Source organism: Pelophylax lessonae (assembly GCF_965119305.1).
Source record: "Pelophylax lessonae genome assembly, chromosome: 10".
Classification (NCBI taxonomy): Eukaryota; Metazoa; Chordata; class Amphibia; order Anura; family Ranidae; genus Pelophylax; species Pelophylax lessonae.
The window spans coordinates 91,007,976-91,021,879 of NC_138777.1; the positions used below are offsets into that span (position 1 = coordinate 91,007,976).

Below are 13,904 nucleotides of genomic sequence, written 5' to 3' on the forward strand. Positions count from 1 at the left end.
GTTCGATAACATGTTCTTCCCCAGTGTATGTGATGTATAAAAAATGTTCTGCCTAATACCTTATTTCAGAGCGCCTCTCGGTGCTCACGTGACTGCCTGCCGGTCTACTCTCCCGATTTTACAGCTGCAGGGGTAGGGGCTGAGAATCCCACCCTGATGTCAGCCGGGAGGAGGAGACCGGCAGGCAGTCACGTGAGCACCGAGGCGCTCTGAAATAAGGTATTAGGCAGCATATTGTTTAAAAAAAAAAAAAAAAAAAAAATCACATACACTGGGGAATATCAGGTTATCTAACACAGGGAACTATAGTGAGAAAACAGTTATATTTTCAGCAGGCGGTGAGGATTGGGAAGCAGATCGGAGCTGACAGGTAGAGAGGGAAGGGGAGAGAGGGAGCAAGGAAAGACAGCAGATGACGTAGGCACATAAACCGACCATGGTGCCAGGGCTCAGCAGATAAACTGTGGTCAGTTTACAGAGGGGAGGGCAGCACCAGGCAGGATCAGCCAGGTATTTTAGGTGATAGAAAGGGCCAAATAACACAGCACAAGTACTGTGCTGTATAACATTTTTTTCTTAAGGGTTACAAAACGCTTAAACTCCTTATACATTAAATTATTATTTTCCTTTTTTGGAGTTGGTTTCTATTTTAAAAACCATTAATATTTATACTTTTTTTTTGTTTGTAATATTTTTACACATCTAACCTAAAAAAAAAAAAAGTATATAATTTGTAAATAACAGAATCATCATTTTAGTGTCATTTTAAATAGGACAAATTACAGGAATAAAATGTGCACTTTTTATCTGCAGTAATACTATTTCTTTTTAAACTAACACTGGTCAAATAAGAAAGGGTGCATTTTGTTAAGTTTAATTGTATAACAATTGCAAAACCAAAAAAAAAAAAAAAATTGTGGCAAGACAATACTTCTGAAAAAAAAAAAAAAATATATATATATATATATTACCTTGTTATCTTAAGTAATGACAAAGTTATCACTGAATAAACAGGCTCATAGCAGAATTGTAAAGAATGCTCTGGTCCATAGAGGGGTCAACAGGTGTGAGAGGCAAAGTGGTAAAATGTTTTTAAAGCCTATACATTTTTTACCTCAATGCATTAAGGTAAAAAAATGTTTAGGTAGTAATATTGAATCCCTCACCCCCTTACTCAATCCAGTGCTGTAATCATTTGTAGCAGCTCTCCCTGATCTCACAGGCTTGCTTAGGCAGCAGAAGCCTTTGGCTCCCGCTGCTGTCAGTCAAATCTTGTGGAAAGGGAGCAGGGGGTGGGGCAGAGCCACTTTGTCTGTGTCTATAGATGCAGGCAATGCGGCTCGAGATCAATCCTGCTGGTGTGCCACCATTGAAGTCAGAAGCGCTGGTGGGGGACCCCAGAAGAGGCCTTCTATTGCACAGAACAGGTAAGAGCCGGTTCACACTACCACGACCAGAAAGTCGCCCCGTGACTTGAAGAGACTTGTTTAGAGACTTGGAAGAGACTTGTTAAGAGACTTGTTAAGAGACTTGTTAAGAGACTTGTTAAGAGACTTGTTAAGAGACTTGTTAAGAGACTTGTTAAGAGACTTGTTAAGAGACTTGTTAAGAGACTTGTTAAGAGACTTGTTAAGAGACTTTGAAGAGACTTTGAAGAGACTTTGAAGAGACTTTGAAGAGACTTTGAAGAGACTTTGAAGAGACTTTGAAGAGACTTGGAAGAGACTTGGAAGAGACTTGGAAGAGACTTGGAAGAGACTTGGAAGAGACTTGGAAGAGACTTGGAAGAGACTTGGAAGAGACTTGGAAGAGACTTGGAAGAGACTTGGAAGAGACTTGGAAGAGACTTGGAAGAGACTTGGAAGAGACTTGGAAGAGACTTGGAAGAGACTTGGAAGAGACTTGGAAGAGACTTGGAAGAGACTTGGAAGAGACTTGGAAGAGACTTGGAAGAGACTTGGAAGAGACTTGGAAGAGACTTGGAAGAGACTTGTGCACTACTTTGAAGAGACAGGCGACTTTGTCTGTGGGGAATGCCTGGCTAATCTCTTTCTTCTTCCTGGAAAGTCTGATAACAAGTCGTGTCAATTAAGATAAGGAGGCGACTCCCATTGAAGTATATGGGACAGTCGGATCACAGGTCGCCTCAAAGTAGTACAGGACCCTTTTCTGAAGTAGGAGCGACTTCAGTAGTGCCAATTAAGACGGCACTGATTGATTAACATTGCTTTTGTTATGTCAAGCGACCTGGGACTACACAAGTCACCTCACAAGTCGTGCTAGTGTGAATGGGCTCTAAGTATAACACGTTTGTTTTTTAAAAAAAAAGAAAAAAATGATTTTACAATCCCTTTAACCTTGAACATTTACTAGAAGACACCAAAAACTTCAGCTCTGTTGACTCTTACCCGCTCTGTATTTTGGACGACATGTAACCTGCAGTTTGGATACTTCCAAAGTACAATTTTCAGTGACAAGTGCCGACCATGGGATTGTAACAGAGATACTGCCGATGAATCCATCAATAATCTCAAGTGGGGCCCCTGCTGAGTCCAGGAGGTCGTTCACTGACTGATTGAGGTCATAGAAAAATAGAGAGCAAAGTGAATAATGAGAACTGGAGAAGAACAGTAGTGATTAATACCGCATGACACATAGCAGAAGAGGATGTAAAGCTAAACAACAACGGCCTGAAACACACAAGTGAATGAGAAAAAGGTCATATGGAGACAAATGAGAATAACAAACACTATATTAGAACCTGTGATTAGATTGCACATATTATCAGTAATACAAAAACAATCTCATAGAATGCTATCTGACAAGCTTTCCATCTACTCACGGGAAAAGTATGTGTGTAATCCAACTACCTCTTAGCTACAACAATGGAATTCAGGAATTGATGACTGTCCATGATAAATGTTTATGTACATCATAACAACTCTATTGCACAAGGTCAAAGCACTTTTAGAGCCCATTCACACTGCCGCGACTTGTCAGCCTGACAAGTCGCGGTCGGTCGCGGTCCATTGAGTAGTACAGGACCCGTTCTAATAGGAGCGACACAAGTTGCTCCGACTTAGAAAAAGGGTCCTGTACTACTTTGGGGCGACCTCGGAGCGACTTGCAAAGACTTCCATTATGTGAGGTCCCTGCAAGTCGCGCCAAAGTCGCGGTGCACGCGACTTCACAGGTCGCCCCCCGAAGTCGCGTCGCCTCCGTGTGAACCGGCTCTTAAAGTGATTGTAAAGTCTTGTGGTTTTTTGTTTGTTTTTTTTAAATAACAAACATGTTATACGTTATACTCACCTGCTCTTTGCAGTTGGTTTTGCACAGGGCAGCCCGGATCCTCCTCTTCTCAGGTCCTTCTTCACGGCTCTCCTGAACCCTTCCTCCTGTCGAGTGCCCCCACAGCAAGCAGGTTGCTATGGGGGCACCCAAGCCGAGCTGCAGCTCCGTGTGTCAATTAGGACACGGAGCTGCTGTTTAACCCCCCCCCCCCCCCCCCCCGATTGACTGACTGACTTTGATTTACAGCAAAGGGCCAAAACCCAATCAAGAGGCAGAATCCCGGACGGCCGAGGGACTCGTGTGCATCGCTGGATAGAGATGGAGATCAGGTAAGAATTAAGGGGCTGCTACACACAGAAGGCTTTTTATCCTAATACATAGAATGCATTAAGCATTAGCAGATTTAGATACACTAACAAATTGAAGACAAAACTCCAGCAAACGCTTTATAAGCAGTTAGTGAAAACATTTTTTTTTTCCTTTTGGGATAAAGGTTTTACATAAATAAAAGTTAATCGTTGTAAGCACCCCTGTCAGTGGTAAATGCAACTAATACATCTGCAGTACAGCTTGTTCTATTGAAAATCAACAGACTTACTGGCCAGATCACCAGGTGAAAATAAAGAAAGCCCAAAAAAAAAAAAAAACACCTAATGCAGCCATAACATCGAAGACTTGGTAAACTGCAATAACTGGATTTTTGTAAGAACTTACCATAAAATCCTTTTCTCTGAAGTCCATTGACAGACGCAGCTTTTATGCTTCTTTTACAATTGGGTTATGCAGCCCCCTATGGGAGTAGTGCTAGGCAGTGAAAAAATTCACTGACGCCTACAGGGGCTGTCCTTCATGGCATAACACCACACACGCTCTGCCACAAGCCAGTTTCGTAGCAAGCAGTGAAAAAGAAGACACAAACCATCCCCATAACAGGGGGGGGGGGGGGGGAGTGCAGCATCTGTTGATGAACTTCAGAGAAAAGGATTTTACGGTAAGTTCTTACAAAAATCCAGCTTTCTCTATCGTCCATTGACAGGCGTAGCTCTTTTGCTTCTAATACCATAGGGACGTCCCAAAGTAGTGTAGGCATGAGGGGTGGAAAGAAACACAACCAAAAAAAAACTGAGACCGAAGTCCGAGCAGGAAACCTAGGTCCTACTCCTTTACTAGGCAGCAAGAAACTGGCTTGTTTCTGGGCGGAAAAAAATAATCCCTTGCAGTGGGGCTGTGCCGGTACTGCAAGGGTTAAAAGCATGTTTTGTCCAGTTAAAGGGGGAAACTGTTTTACACACCTGATCCTCAGCTCCCCTGCCAGACAGTGCTTCCCCGCCATCCAGCAGTGGACTCTCCCTTGATGTCTTTACATCCAGAGCAAGGATATATTTGCTCTGGTCTTTACGATGTCAGGACCCTAGAGCATTGGGGTGCAGATGCTGCAGGTACTAGTCTAGCTGCAGGGAGGAGCAGAGGACTGGGTAAGTATATCTAATTTTTCTGTTCCCCTAGACATAAATGAGCAATTCACCTTTGCAGTGCAGGCACAGCTCCACTGCAATGGTTCATTTTTTTTTTTTTTTTTTGCCCGAGTTTGGCTTTAAATCACTTCAAAACCTTTTTTAGATGAGTACTGGGACTGCACATATTGCTTCACATGAATTTAAAACTTCACTTACTGTCTTATGGTGGCCACATACCCTTCAATAAATCATCAATTTCTTTTCCAAGAGATCTCCTCCAGCAGGAATACCCGACCTATAGCCGACAACTCATTTGATAGATATACCGCACACGGGGGAAGTGAATTTCAAATTACGATCATAAGTTATCAGTCGCCTCTAGGTTTTCATTGTGTAATTTCAAAAGAAAGAGAAGGGGAAGCGGAAGCGCCACCTAATTGCAGTATTAAAGCAATGCGATTTATTCTCAATGGTTTAAAGCACTCAGAAGGATGTCAGATATTAGTTGCTTATTATAAAAAGTGTGGTATCCGCCACTTGTCTTCGTCCTGAAGGGACCACCTGGGGTCCCGACGGCTGGAGATCGTGAAAAGGGTGGATGGACCCCAGTGCTCTTTTTTTCTCTCCATCCAATTATTGTAATAAATTATGGTGTGTCTTGTTTTTTCTTGTAGATAGATTATCAAAATATAGCATATGTAAACCTATGTATTTTTGTAACTAATATGCTGTTTGTATTGTTTATTAGCTATAAGATCTTAACACACAGAGAAGTTGATCCTGAAGAAGCCCTTCTTTTGGGCGAAATGTGTAGATTCATACACTCCTTGTTATTTAATCAAGCACAGACAGTTGTATTAGAGGTCGTTGTTTAGAACATACTTTCTTTTATGGAGTTGATACTCCCTGTGTTTTTAAATAATTTTGTATAAAAAAAAAAAAAAAAACGGAGTTTTTGTAAAATCTTACCATAAAATTCCATTCTCTGAGTCCTCCGACAGTCGCCGCCCACTCATACAGTCTTCACCAACGGGTATTGACCTCTTATCCACAGGAGCAAGCTAGGCATAAGACTTGTTTATACAAAGCAATTTACATAGACACACCTGTAGGGGGCTGTCCCACTGGTCCAATACCCCCCTGCTATCAGCCTTTCCAACTCAGTTTGGTAGCAAGCGGTTAAAGTCCAAAAAACCCCAAAAGAGGAGTGGGGGCGGCGACCAGTGTTGCCAACCGCCCGTAGATTTACGGACAGCCCGTAAAAACAGGGCACTTTTCTCCTGCCCGTAAATGCCCGTAGCAGGAGAAAAGTGCCCGTAAATCTATGGCGGCGGCACTGTCAGAACTGCGCGTGCGCGGCGCGCAGTTCCGAAGATCCCCGAGCTCTCTCGCACTCGCAGAGAGATGCAAACTCGCACTGGATGATGATCGTCGCCGGACGAGTGCCACGGCCCGCCTGCGCCCGCCCCTGCCTCCGCCCCCCGCCGTCATTTAAATTTTCCCGCCGGCCGCCAGGCGCTGCGCCAGCAGTATGGAGTGGAGTCTGTGCTGCAGCGCAGCTGTGGAGTGTGGACAAGAACTACTAGAACTCTAGAAGATGCCGCTGGACGGACGGATGGTGGAGTGGAGTGGACAGAGCAGACAGGCTGCGACAGCAGAGGCAGAGAGAGCACACAGAAGAGCAGGAGGACTGGTCTGGTGAGTGGGGTTCTGAGCCACCGAGGCTCAGACACTCAGCTAGCAGTAGCAGCGTAGACTGTCACTGAAGTAGTAGAGAGATGAGTCAGGGGGCAGAGGACATCAGTGTCCTGCTCCTGTGCCCCCTTCACCTCTCCACAGGTTACTGCAGAGTCACACAGCTTCACTCTGCAGTAATGTCACTGATATTGCTATGGAGAGGTGAAGGGGACTTAGGAGGAGGACACTGATGTGGAGAGCTAAGGTAAGGGGGACAGAGGAAGAAACTACTGTGAGGGGGTGAGGAGGGCACTTCCATTGTCCACGCAGGCTCTGACCACCCCCCTGTGCCATGACCGCAGTCTCTGACCACCCCCTGTGCCATGACCGCAGTCTCTGACCACCCCCTGTACCATGTCCGCAGTCTCTGACCACCTCCCTGTGCCATGTCCGCAGTCTCTGACCACCCCCTGTACCATGTCCGCAGTCTCTGACCACCTCCCTGTGCCATGTCCGCAGTCTCTGACCACCCCCTGTACCATGTCCGCAGTCTCTGACCACCCCCTGTACCATGTCCGCAGTCTCTGACCACCCCCTGTACCATGTCCGCAGTCTCTGACCACCCCCTGTACCATGTCCGCAGTCTCTGACCACCCCCTGTACCATGTCCGCAGTCTCTGACCACCCCCTGTACCATGTCCGCAGTCTCTGACCACCCCCCTGTGCCATGACCGCAGTCTCTGACCACCCCCTATACCATGTCCGCAGTCTCTGACCACCCCCCTGTGCCATGACCGCAGTCTCTGACCACCCCCTGTACCATGTCCGCAGTCTCTGACCACCCCCTGTACCATGTCCGCAGTCTCTGACCACCCCCTGTGCCATGACTGCAGTCTCTGACCACCCCCTGTGCCATGACCGCAGTCTCTGACCACCCCCTGTACCATCTCCGCAGTCTCTGACCACCCCCCTGTGCCATGTCCGCAGTCTCTGACCACCCCCTGTACCATGTCCGCAGTCTCTGACCACCCCCTGTACCATGTCCGCAGTCTCTGCCCACCCCCTTCACCATGCCCGCAGTGTCTGCCCACCCCCTTCACCATGCCCGCAGTGTCTGCTCACCCCCTTCACCATGTCTGCAGTGTCTGCCCACCCCCTTCACCATGCCCGCAGTGTCTGCCCACCCCCTTCACCATGTCCACAGTGTCTGCCCACCCCCTTCACCATGTCCGCAGTGTCTGCCCACCTCCTGTACCATGTCCGCAGTGTCTGCCCACCTCCTGTACCATGTCCGCAGTGTCTGCCCACCTCCTGTACCATGTCTGCCCACCTCCTGTACCATGTCTGCCGTGTCTGCCCACCTCCTGTACCGTCTCTGACCACCTCCTGTACCATGTCTGACCAGAGTCTGCAGACTCTGATGTAAGGGGGAACTCTGTGCTGGCTGGGTTATGGTAACCCAACCTTCATGTAAATTTGAGAAATATGTTTTTTGACTTTTGTTTAACTTTAACACATTGCTAATAGCACTAGCTATATGTTTATAGTTAAAATATTGATATTTGCACGGTTTAGCACTGAAAATTGTTATTTTAGGTACTTTTTTCAGTGTCCGTAAAAAATTGGTGCTGTCCGTAAATTTTGGACGTTCTGCCAGTAAATTTCCCTCCGGGGGGTTGGCAACACTGGCGGCGACTGTCAGAGGACTCAGAGAAAGGAATTTTACGGTAAGATTTTACAAAAATTCAGTTTTCTCTTACATCCTATGACAGTCGCCGCCCACTCATTCAGTCTTCACCAATGAAATGTCCCAAAGCAGTGTAGACATGAGGGGTGGGAAGCGCAACCATCACAAAGGCAACGCAGCACCCAGGTCAGAGAAAGGAACCTTATCTGAACAGAAAGGTAAACCCTCTGGGCAACCGAAAAGCTCAACTGGAGCAACAACCCAGGAAAGCAAATAACCAAGGGGAAAACAACCCCAACAGACAGGGACCGGCAAAGCCAGGGCCCCCTCAAGGTACTGCTGCACACAGAACCTTGCGGCCAAAGGAGGCATCTGCTGATGCCAAAACATCAAGTTTGTAAAATTTGGAGAAGGTGTGCACGGACGACCAAGTCGCAGCCTTGCACACCTGGGCCATCGAAGCCTGATGCCGGAAGGCCCATGACGCACTCACCGCTCTGGTAGAGTGCGCCTTGACAGGGAAGGGCGGAACCCGTTCCTTAAGTGAATAGGCCTGTACAATCGTCTGTCTGATCCATCTTGAAATGGTTGCCGCAGGCGCAGCCATACCCTTTCGAGGTCCCTCAGGAAGGACAAAAAGAGAACCCGACTTCCTAAAGGATTCAGTGGACGACAGGTAAACCCTGATCGCCCGGACAACATCCAAGCAATGCAAGGCAAACTCCTTAGGATGCTTGGGATTTGCACAGAGCGAAGGTAAGACAATATCCTCATTAAGGTGTAAATCAGAAACCACCTTAGGAAGGAAAGATTGGTTAGGTCGCAAGACCACCTTATCCCTATGAACCACCAGGTAAGGGGAGCGGCAAGACAGGGCCACCAACTCCGACACTCTGCGAGCAGATGTTATCGCCACCAGAAAAGCAACCTTTCGTGACAGCAGAGGCAGAGACATTTCCCTGATGTTTTCAAAGGGAGGACGTTGCAAAACGGACAGAACCAAGTTCAAGTCCCAAGGAGGTAAAGGTGCTCTCCGAGGAGGAGCCAAATGACCTAGTAGTGCAAAGAAAACACATTTGCAGAAAATAAAAGTAATACAACAGAAGAAAGGCTGAGACATGTAGCCCCAGCACAGGGATGGCCTATCTTACTCCTAACTAGGCAGAAGACAAACTGAGTTGGGAAGGCTGATAGCAGGGGGGTATTGGACCAGTGGGACAGCCCCCTACAGGTGTGTCTATGTAAATTGCTTTGTTTTTAACAAGTCTTATGCCTAGCTTGCTCCTGTGGATAAGAGGTGAAGACTGTATGAGTGGGCGGTGACTGTCAGAGGACGTAAGAGAAATATACTGTGATTTTATATGTTTTGTCATATTGACTTGTCTTGGGCACATTAAAATCCCCACTCTCCCATTTCCTCCCCATATGGAGAGGCATGGGAATCTTCTCATTTGAAGGACCCTGATGCAATCCACTCTGGTCAGCCTCAACTCTCTGGTCCTATACATGGCGTCCTCCCCTCTTTTCACGATCTCCAGCAGTCCAGACCCCAGTAGGCCTCTGCAGGATGGAGACGGAGATGAGAGGCGAATACCACACTTCACGATAAGCGAGTTTATCTCTGATATCTTTAAGTGCTTTTAACCAGTGAGAATGAACCGCATTGCTTTAATACTGCACTTAGGTGGCGCTTCCCCCTCTCTTTCTTTTGTTTTTCATGCAGATCTGGCTCAACTCTAGGGATAGCAGCCACCAGTGCCCCACATCGTATGCATTTTTTTTATATAGATTCTCATTTTGGTACCAACCATGGACTCGAAGGACAGTTACAGCTCAACCTGGTGTATACCTTTTTGAACGGTTCCCCCACATACTCCATGCGCCTGAATACTTTTATCTCATTGTGTATAATTTATAACCTGATTGATCAAAATACGACTGTATTTATGACCAAAGTATCTCAGTGCTGCAAATCGATACAAAATAATCAATATATTTCCAACCTGGTTGACTGACTCTGTTTAATCAAATTCAATCGATACCAAGTCTAAATCAATTGTGAGGGAAGTTATGCCTATTAGGTTGTTTGCAGATTAAAATGTTTTGATCAAAGCACACATCAGTTTGATAATAAAATCAAAGCATGCTGCCAACTGTACAATATTGAATATCTAATAGAGATACAGACAGTAATACAAACCTTACAAAAAGGTTCAAACTCTCCCACTTTATCAAACAGGCACAAATGCTGGAACTGGTTACAATTCCAAATATCTTTAACTGTAAAACTCAGAAAATATCTGACAGTAGCATACAAGACCAATAAGGTATTTCAGCTACGACTAGGCGGCTACTGTCAAAGGTTTGCCGAGTCTTACAAATAGAGTATATTACCGTAGGTAGGTAGAACAATAGAAAATAAAAGGAATTGCAACCACATAAAAGGATAAGTTCACCTTCAGGAGCAAGTTACACATTCCACCCATTTTTAGGGTAGAACATGTAACATGTTCCCGTCCCCTGCAATACGTGTGACAGCAGGCCGGGGATCGCCCCCCGTGTTTGCTGTCACTATTTGAAAAGCATACGATCGTGGCAGGGCTCCGCCCACACAGCTGTCACATTCATTCACAGAGTTCTATGAATGAATGAAATAGAAGTACCAACAACCTTTGCGGCTATCGGCCTGTAGTTCTCAATGAACTACCAGGGTGCTGTTGAGTATTCTAGTAGTTCATTGAGTCTTCCTGTCTTTGTGAAACTGCCTGCCTGTATGATGTACGAGCGGACAAAGTGTGTTTCTTAATCTCATATCACTATATATATATATATATATATATATATATATATATATATACATACTTCAATGTGATAAATCCACCATGTCACTCCTTATCCCCCATGCTGTGCCCCACCACCATCCAAACAAACTCCTTACCTCTATATCTGATCCACTGTTAAGTAAGGTCTAAAATGAGACCTACACGAGATGCTGGTCGTGTAGAACAGTTATATTGATCTTCTATATAACACATGCCCCAAAGAAACGAAAATAGCTTTCATAGTGCAGTATATTAAATAATCAAGCCTATTTATAAAAAAAACAAAAAAAAACAAAAAAAAAACAAAAAACAAAAAGCTACAATAACACTAAGGTCCCTTTCACACCGGCGGACCGTTTAGATTCGCCTGTTCGTTTTTTTGGCGGATCTGAACGGTCCCCCCATGCATTCCTATGGGGCATCGGATGTCAATGGAGACATGTCCGCTGACATCCAACCCAATCCGATCTGTCAAATCTGGACGGATGGAAACCCTATTTTCCATCCGTCCAGCGGATGGGATCGGATGAGAACGGACAGACAGGCCATTCCCACCCGATTTCCCCCATAGAGATGCATGGGGAACTGACAGCTGTGTCTCCGCACACAGCGCAGAGACACAGCTGTCATCCTTCTGCTCAGCGGGGGATCAGCGGCTCGATCCCCCGTTGAGAAAAGCGGAGTCCGTTTGACGGACATAGTGTGTGAAAGGAGCCTTATAACACTCACACCCAAGACCTGTGTACATAGGATTTTCGCCTTTTTAAAACATGAATTGCCCCCTTATTGTACAGCATCAGCATAGGTTACATGTACAGGTGCATCTCATTAAATTAGAATATCATCAAAAAGTTAATTTCAGTAATTTAATTCAAAAAGTGAAACTGATATATTTTATTTAGATGCGTTACACACAAAGTGATATATTTCAAGCCTTTCTTTCTGTTAATTTTGATGATTATGGCTTACAGCTAGTGAAAACCCAAAATTCAGTATCACATAAAATTAGAATACTACATAAGACCAATAAAAAAAAAAAAAAAAAAAGAAGATTTTTATTATAGAAATGTTAGCTTACTGAAAAATATGTCCATGTACAGTATAGGATGCACTCAATACTTGGTTGGGGCTCCTTTAGCACAAAATACTGCATCAATGCGGCGTGGCATGGAGACGATCAGCCTGTGTTTTAAACCCTTATGGAAGCCCAGGTTGCTTTGATAGCGGCTTTCAGCTCATCTGTATTGTTGGGTCTGGTGTCTTCCATCTTCCTCTTGACAATACCCCACTGATTCTCTATTGGGTTTAGGTCAGGCGAGTTTGCTGGCCAATCAAGCACAGTGATACCATGATCATTAAACCAGGTATTGGTATTTTTGGCAGTGTGGGGAGGTGCCAAGTCCTGCTGGAAAATGAAATCAGTATCTCCATAAAGCTGGTCAGCAGAAGGAATCATGCTTTAGAATTTCCTAGTAGAGGGCTGCACTGACTTTGGACTTGATAAAACACACAGTGGACCAACACCAGCAGATGACAATGCTCCCTAAATCATCACTGACTGTGGAACCTTCACACTGTACCAACTTGGATTCTGTGTCTCTACTCTTCCTCCAGTCCAGACTTGAGCCTTGATTTCCAAATGAAAATGCAAAATGTTCCACAGTCTGTGATACTATACTGTACATGGACATACTTTTCAGTAATCCAACATTTCTGTATTAAAAATGTTTTTTTTTTCATTGGTCTTATGTAATATTCTAATTTTCTGAGATACTGAATTTTGGGTTTTCCTTAGCTGTAGGCCATAATTAACAAAATTAAAAGAAAGAAATGCTTGAAATATATTACTGTGTGTGTAACCCATTTATATACAGTATCTCACAAAAGTGAGTACACCCCTCACATTTTTTGTAAATATTTTAGTATATATTTTCATTTGACAACACTGAAGAAATGACACTTTGCTACAGCATAAAGTAGTGAGTGTACAGCTTGTATAACAGTGTAAGTTTGCTGTCCTCACAAAATAACTTAACACACAGCCATTAATGTCTAAACTGCTGGCAACAAAAGTGAGTACACCCCTAAGTGAAAATCTCCAAATTGGGCCCAAAGTGTCAATATTTTGTGTGGCCACCATTATTGTCCAGCACTGCCTTAACCCTCTTGGGCATGGAGTTCACCAGAGCTTCACAGATTGCCACTGGAGTCCTCTTCCACTCCTCCATGACAACATCACGGAGCTGGTGGATGTTAGAGACCCTGCACTCCTCCACCTCCTATTTGAGGATGCCCCACAGATGCTCAACAAGGTTTAGATCTGGAGACATGCTTGGCCAGTCCATCACCTTTACCCTCAGCTTCTTTAGCAAGGAAGTGGTCGTTTTGGAGGTGTGTTTGGGGTCGTATTCATGTTAGAATACTGCCCTGTGGCCCCATCTCCAAAGGGAAGGGATCATGCTCTGCTTCAGTATGTCACAGTACATGTTGGAATTCATGGTTCCCTCAATGAACTGTAGCTCCCCAGTGCCAGCAGCACTCATGCAGCCCCAGACCATGACACTCCCACCACCATGCTGGACTGTAGGCAAGACACACTCTTTGTACTCCTCACCTGGTTGCCGCCACACACGCTTGACACCCTCTGAACCAAATATGTTTATCTTGGCCTCATTAGACAACAGGACATGGTTCCGGTTATCCATGTTCTTAGTCAGCTTGTCTTTAGCAAACGGTTTGCGGGCTTTCTTCCGTATCATCCATAGCAGAGGCTTCCTTCTGAGAGGACAGCTATGCAGACAAATTTGATGCAGTGTGCGACTGTGCGGCGTATGGTCTTGGCACTGACAGGCTGACCACCCCACCATTTCAACCTCTGCAGCAATGCTGGCAGCATTCATACGTCTTTTTTCCAAAGACAACCTCTGGATATGATGCTGAGCACGCGCACTTAACTTCTTTGGTCGACCA

The 13,904-nt window shown here is 45.2% G+C and overlaps 1 protein-coding gene across 1 annotated transcript in view; it reads right to left on the reverse strand.

Annotated features, from left to right (window-relative positions):
• ATG2A (autophagy related 2A) overlaps positions 1 to 13,904 on the reverse strand; it is a 207,421-nt gene that overhangs the window by 176,503 nt on the left and 17,014 nt on the right. The window contains exon 2 of the mRNA XM_082270316.1: positions 2,409 to 2,571. Within this exon, the coding sequence (XP_082126442.1) occupies positions 2,409 to 2,571 (163 nt within the window). The remainder of the gene's footprint in view (positions 1 to 2,408; positions 2,572 to 13,904) is intronic.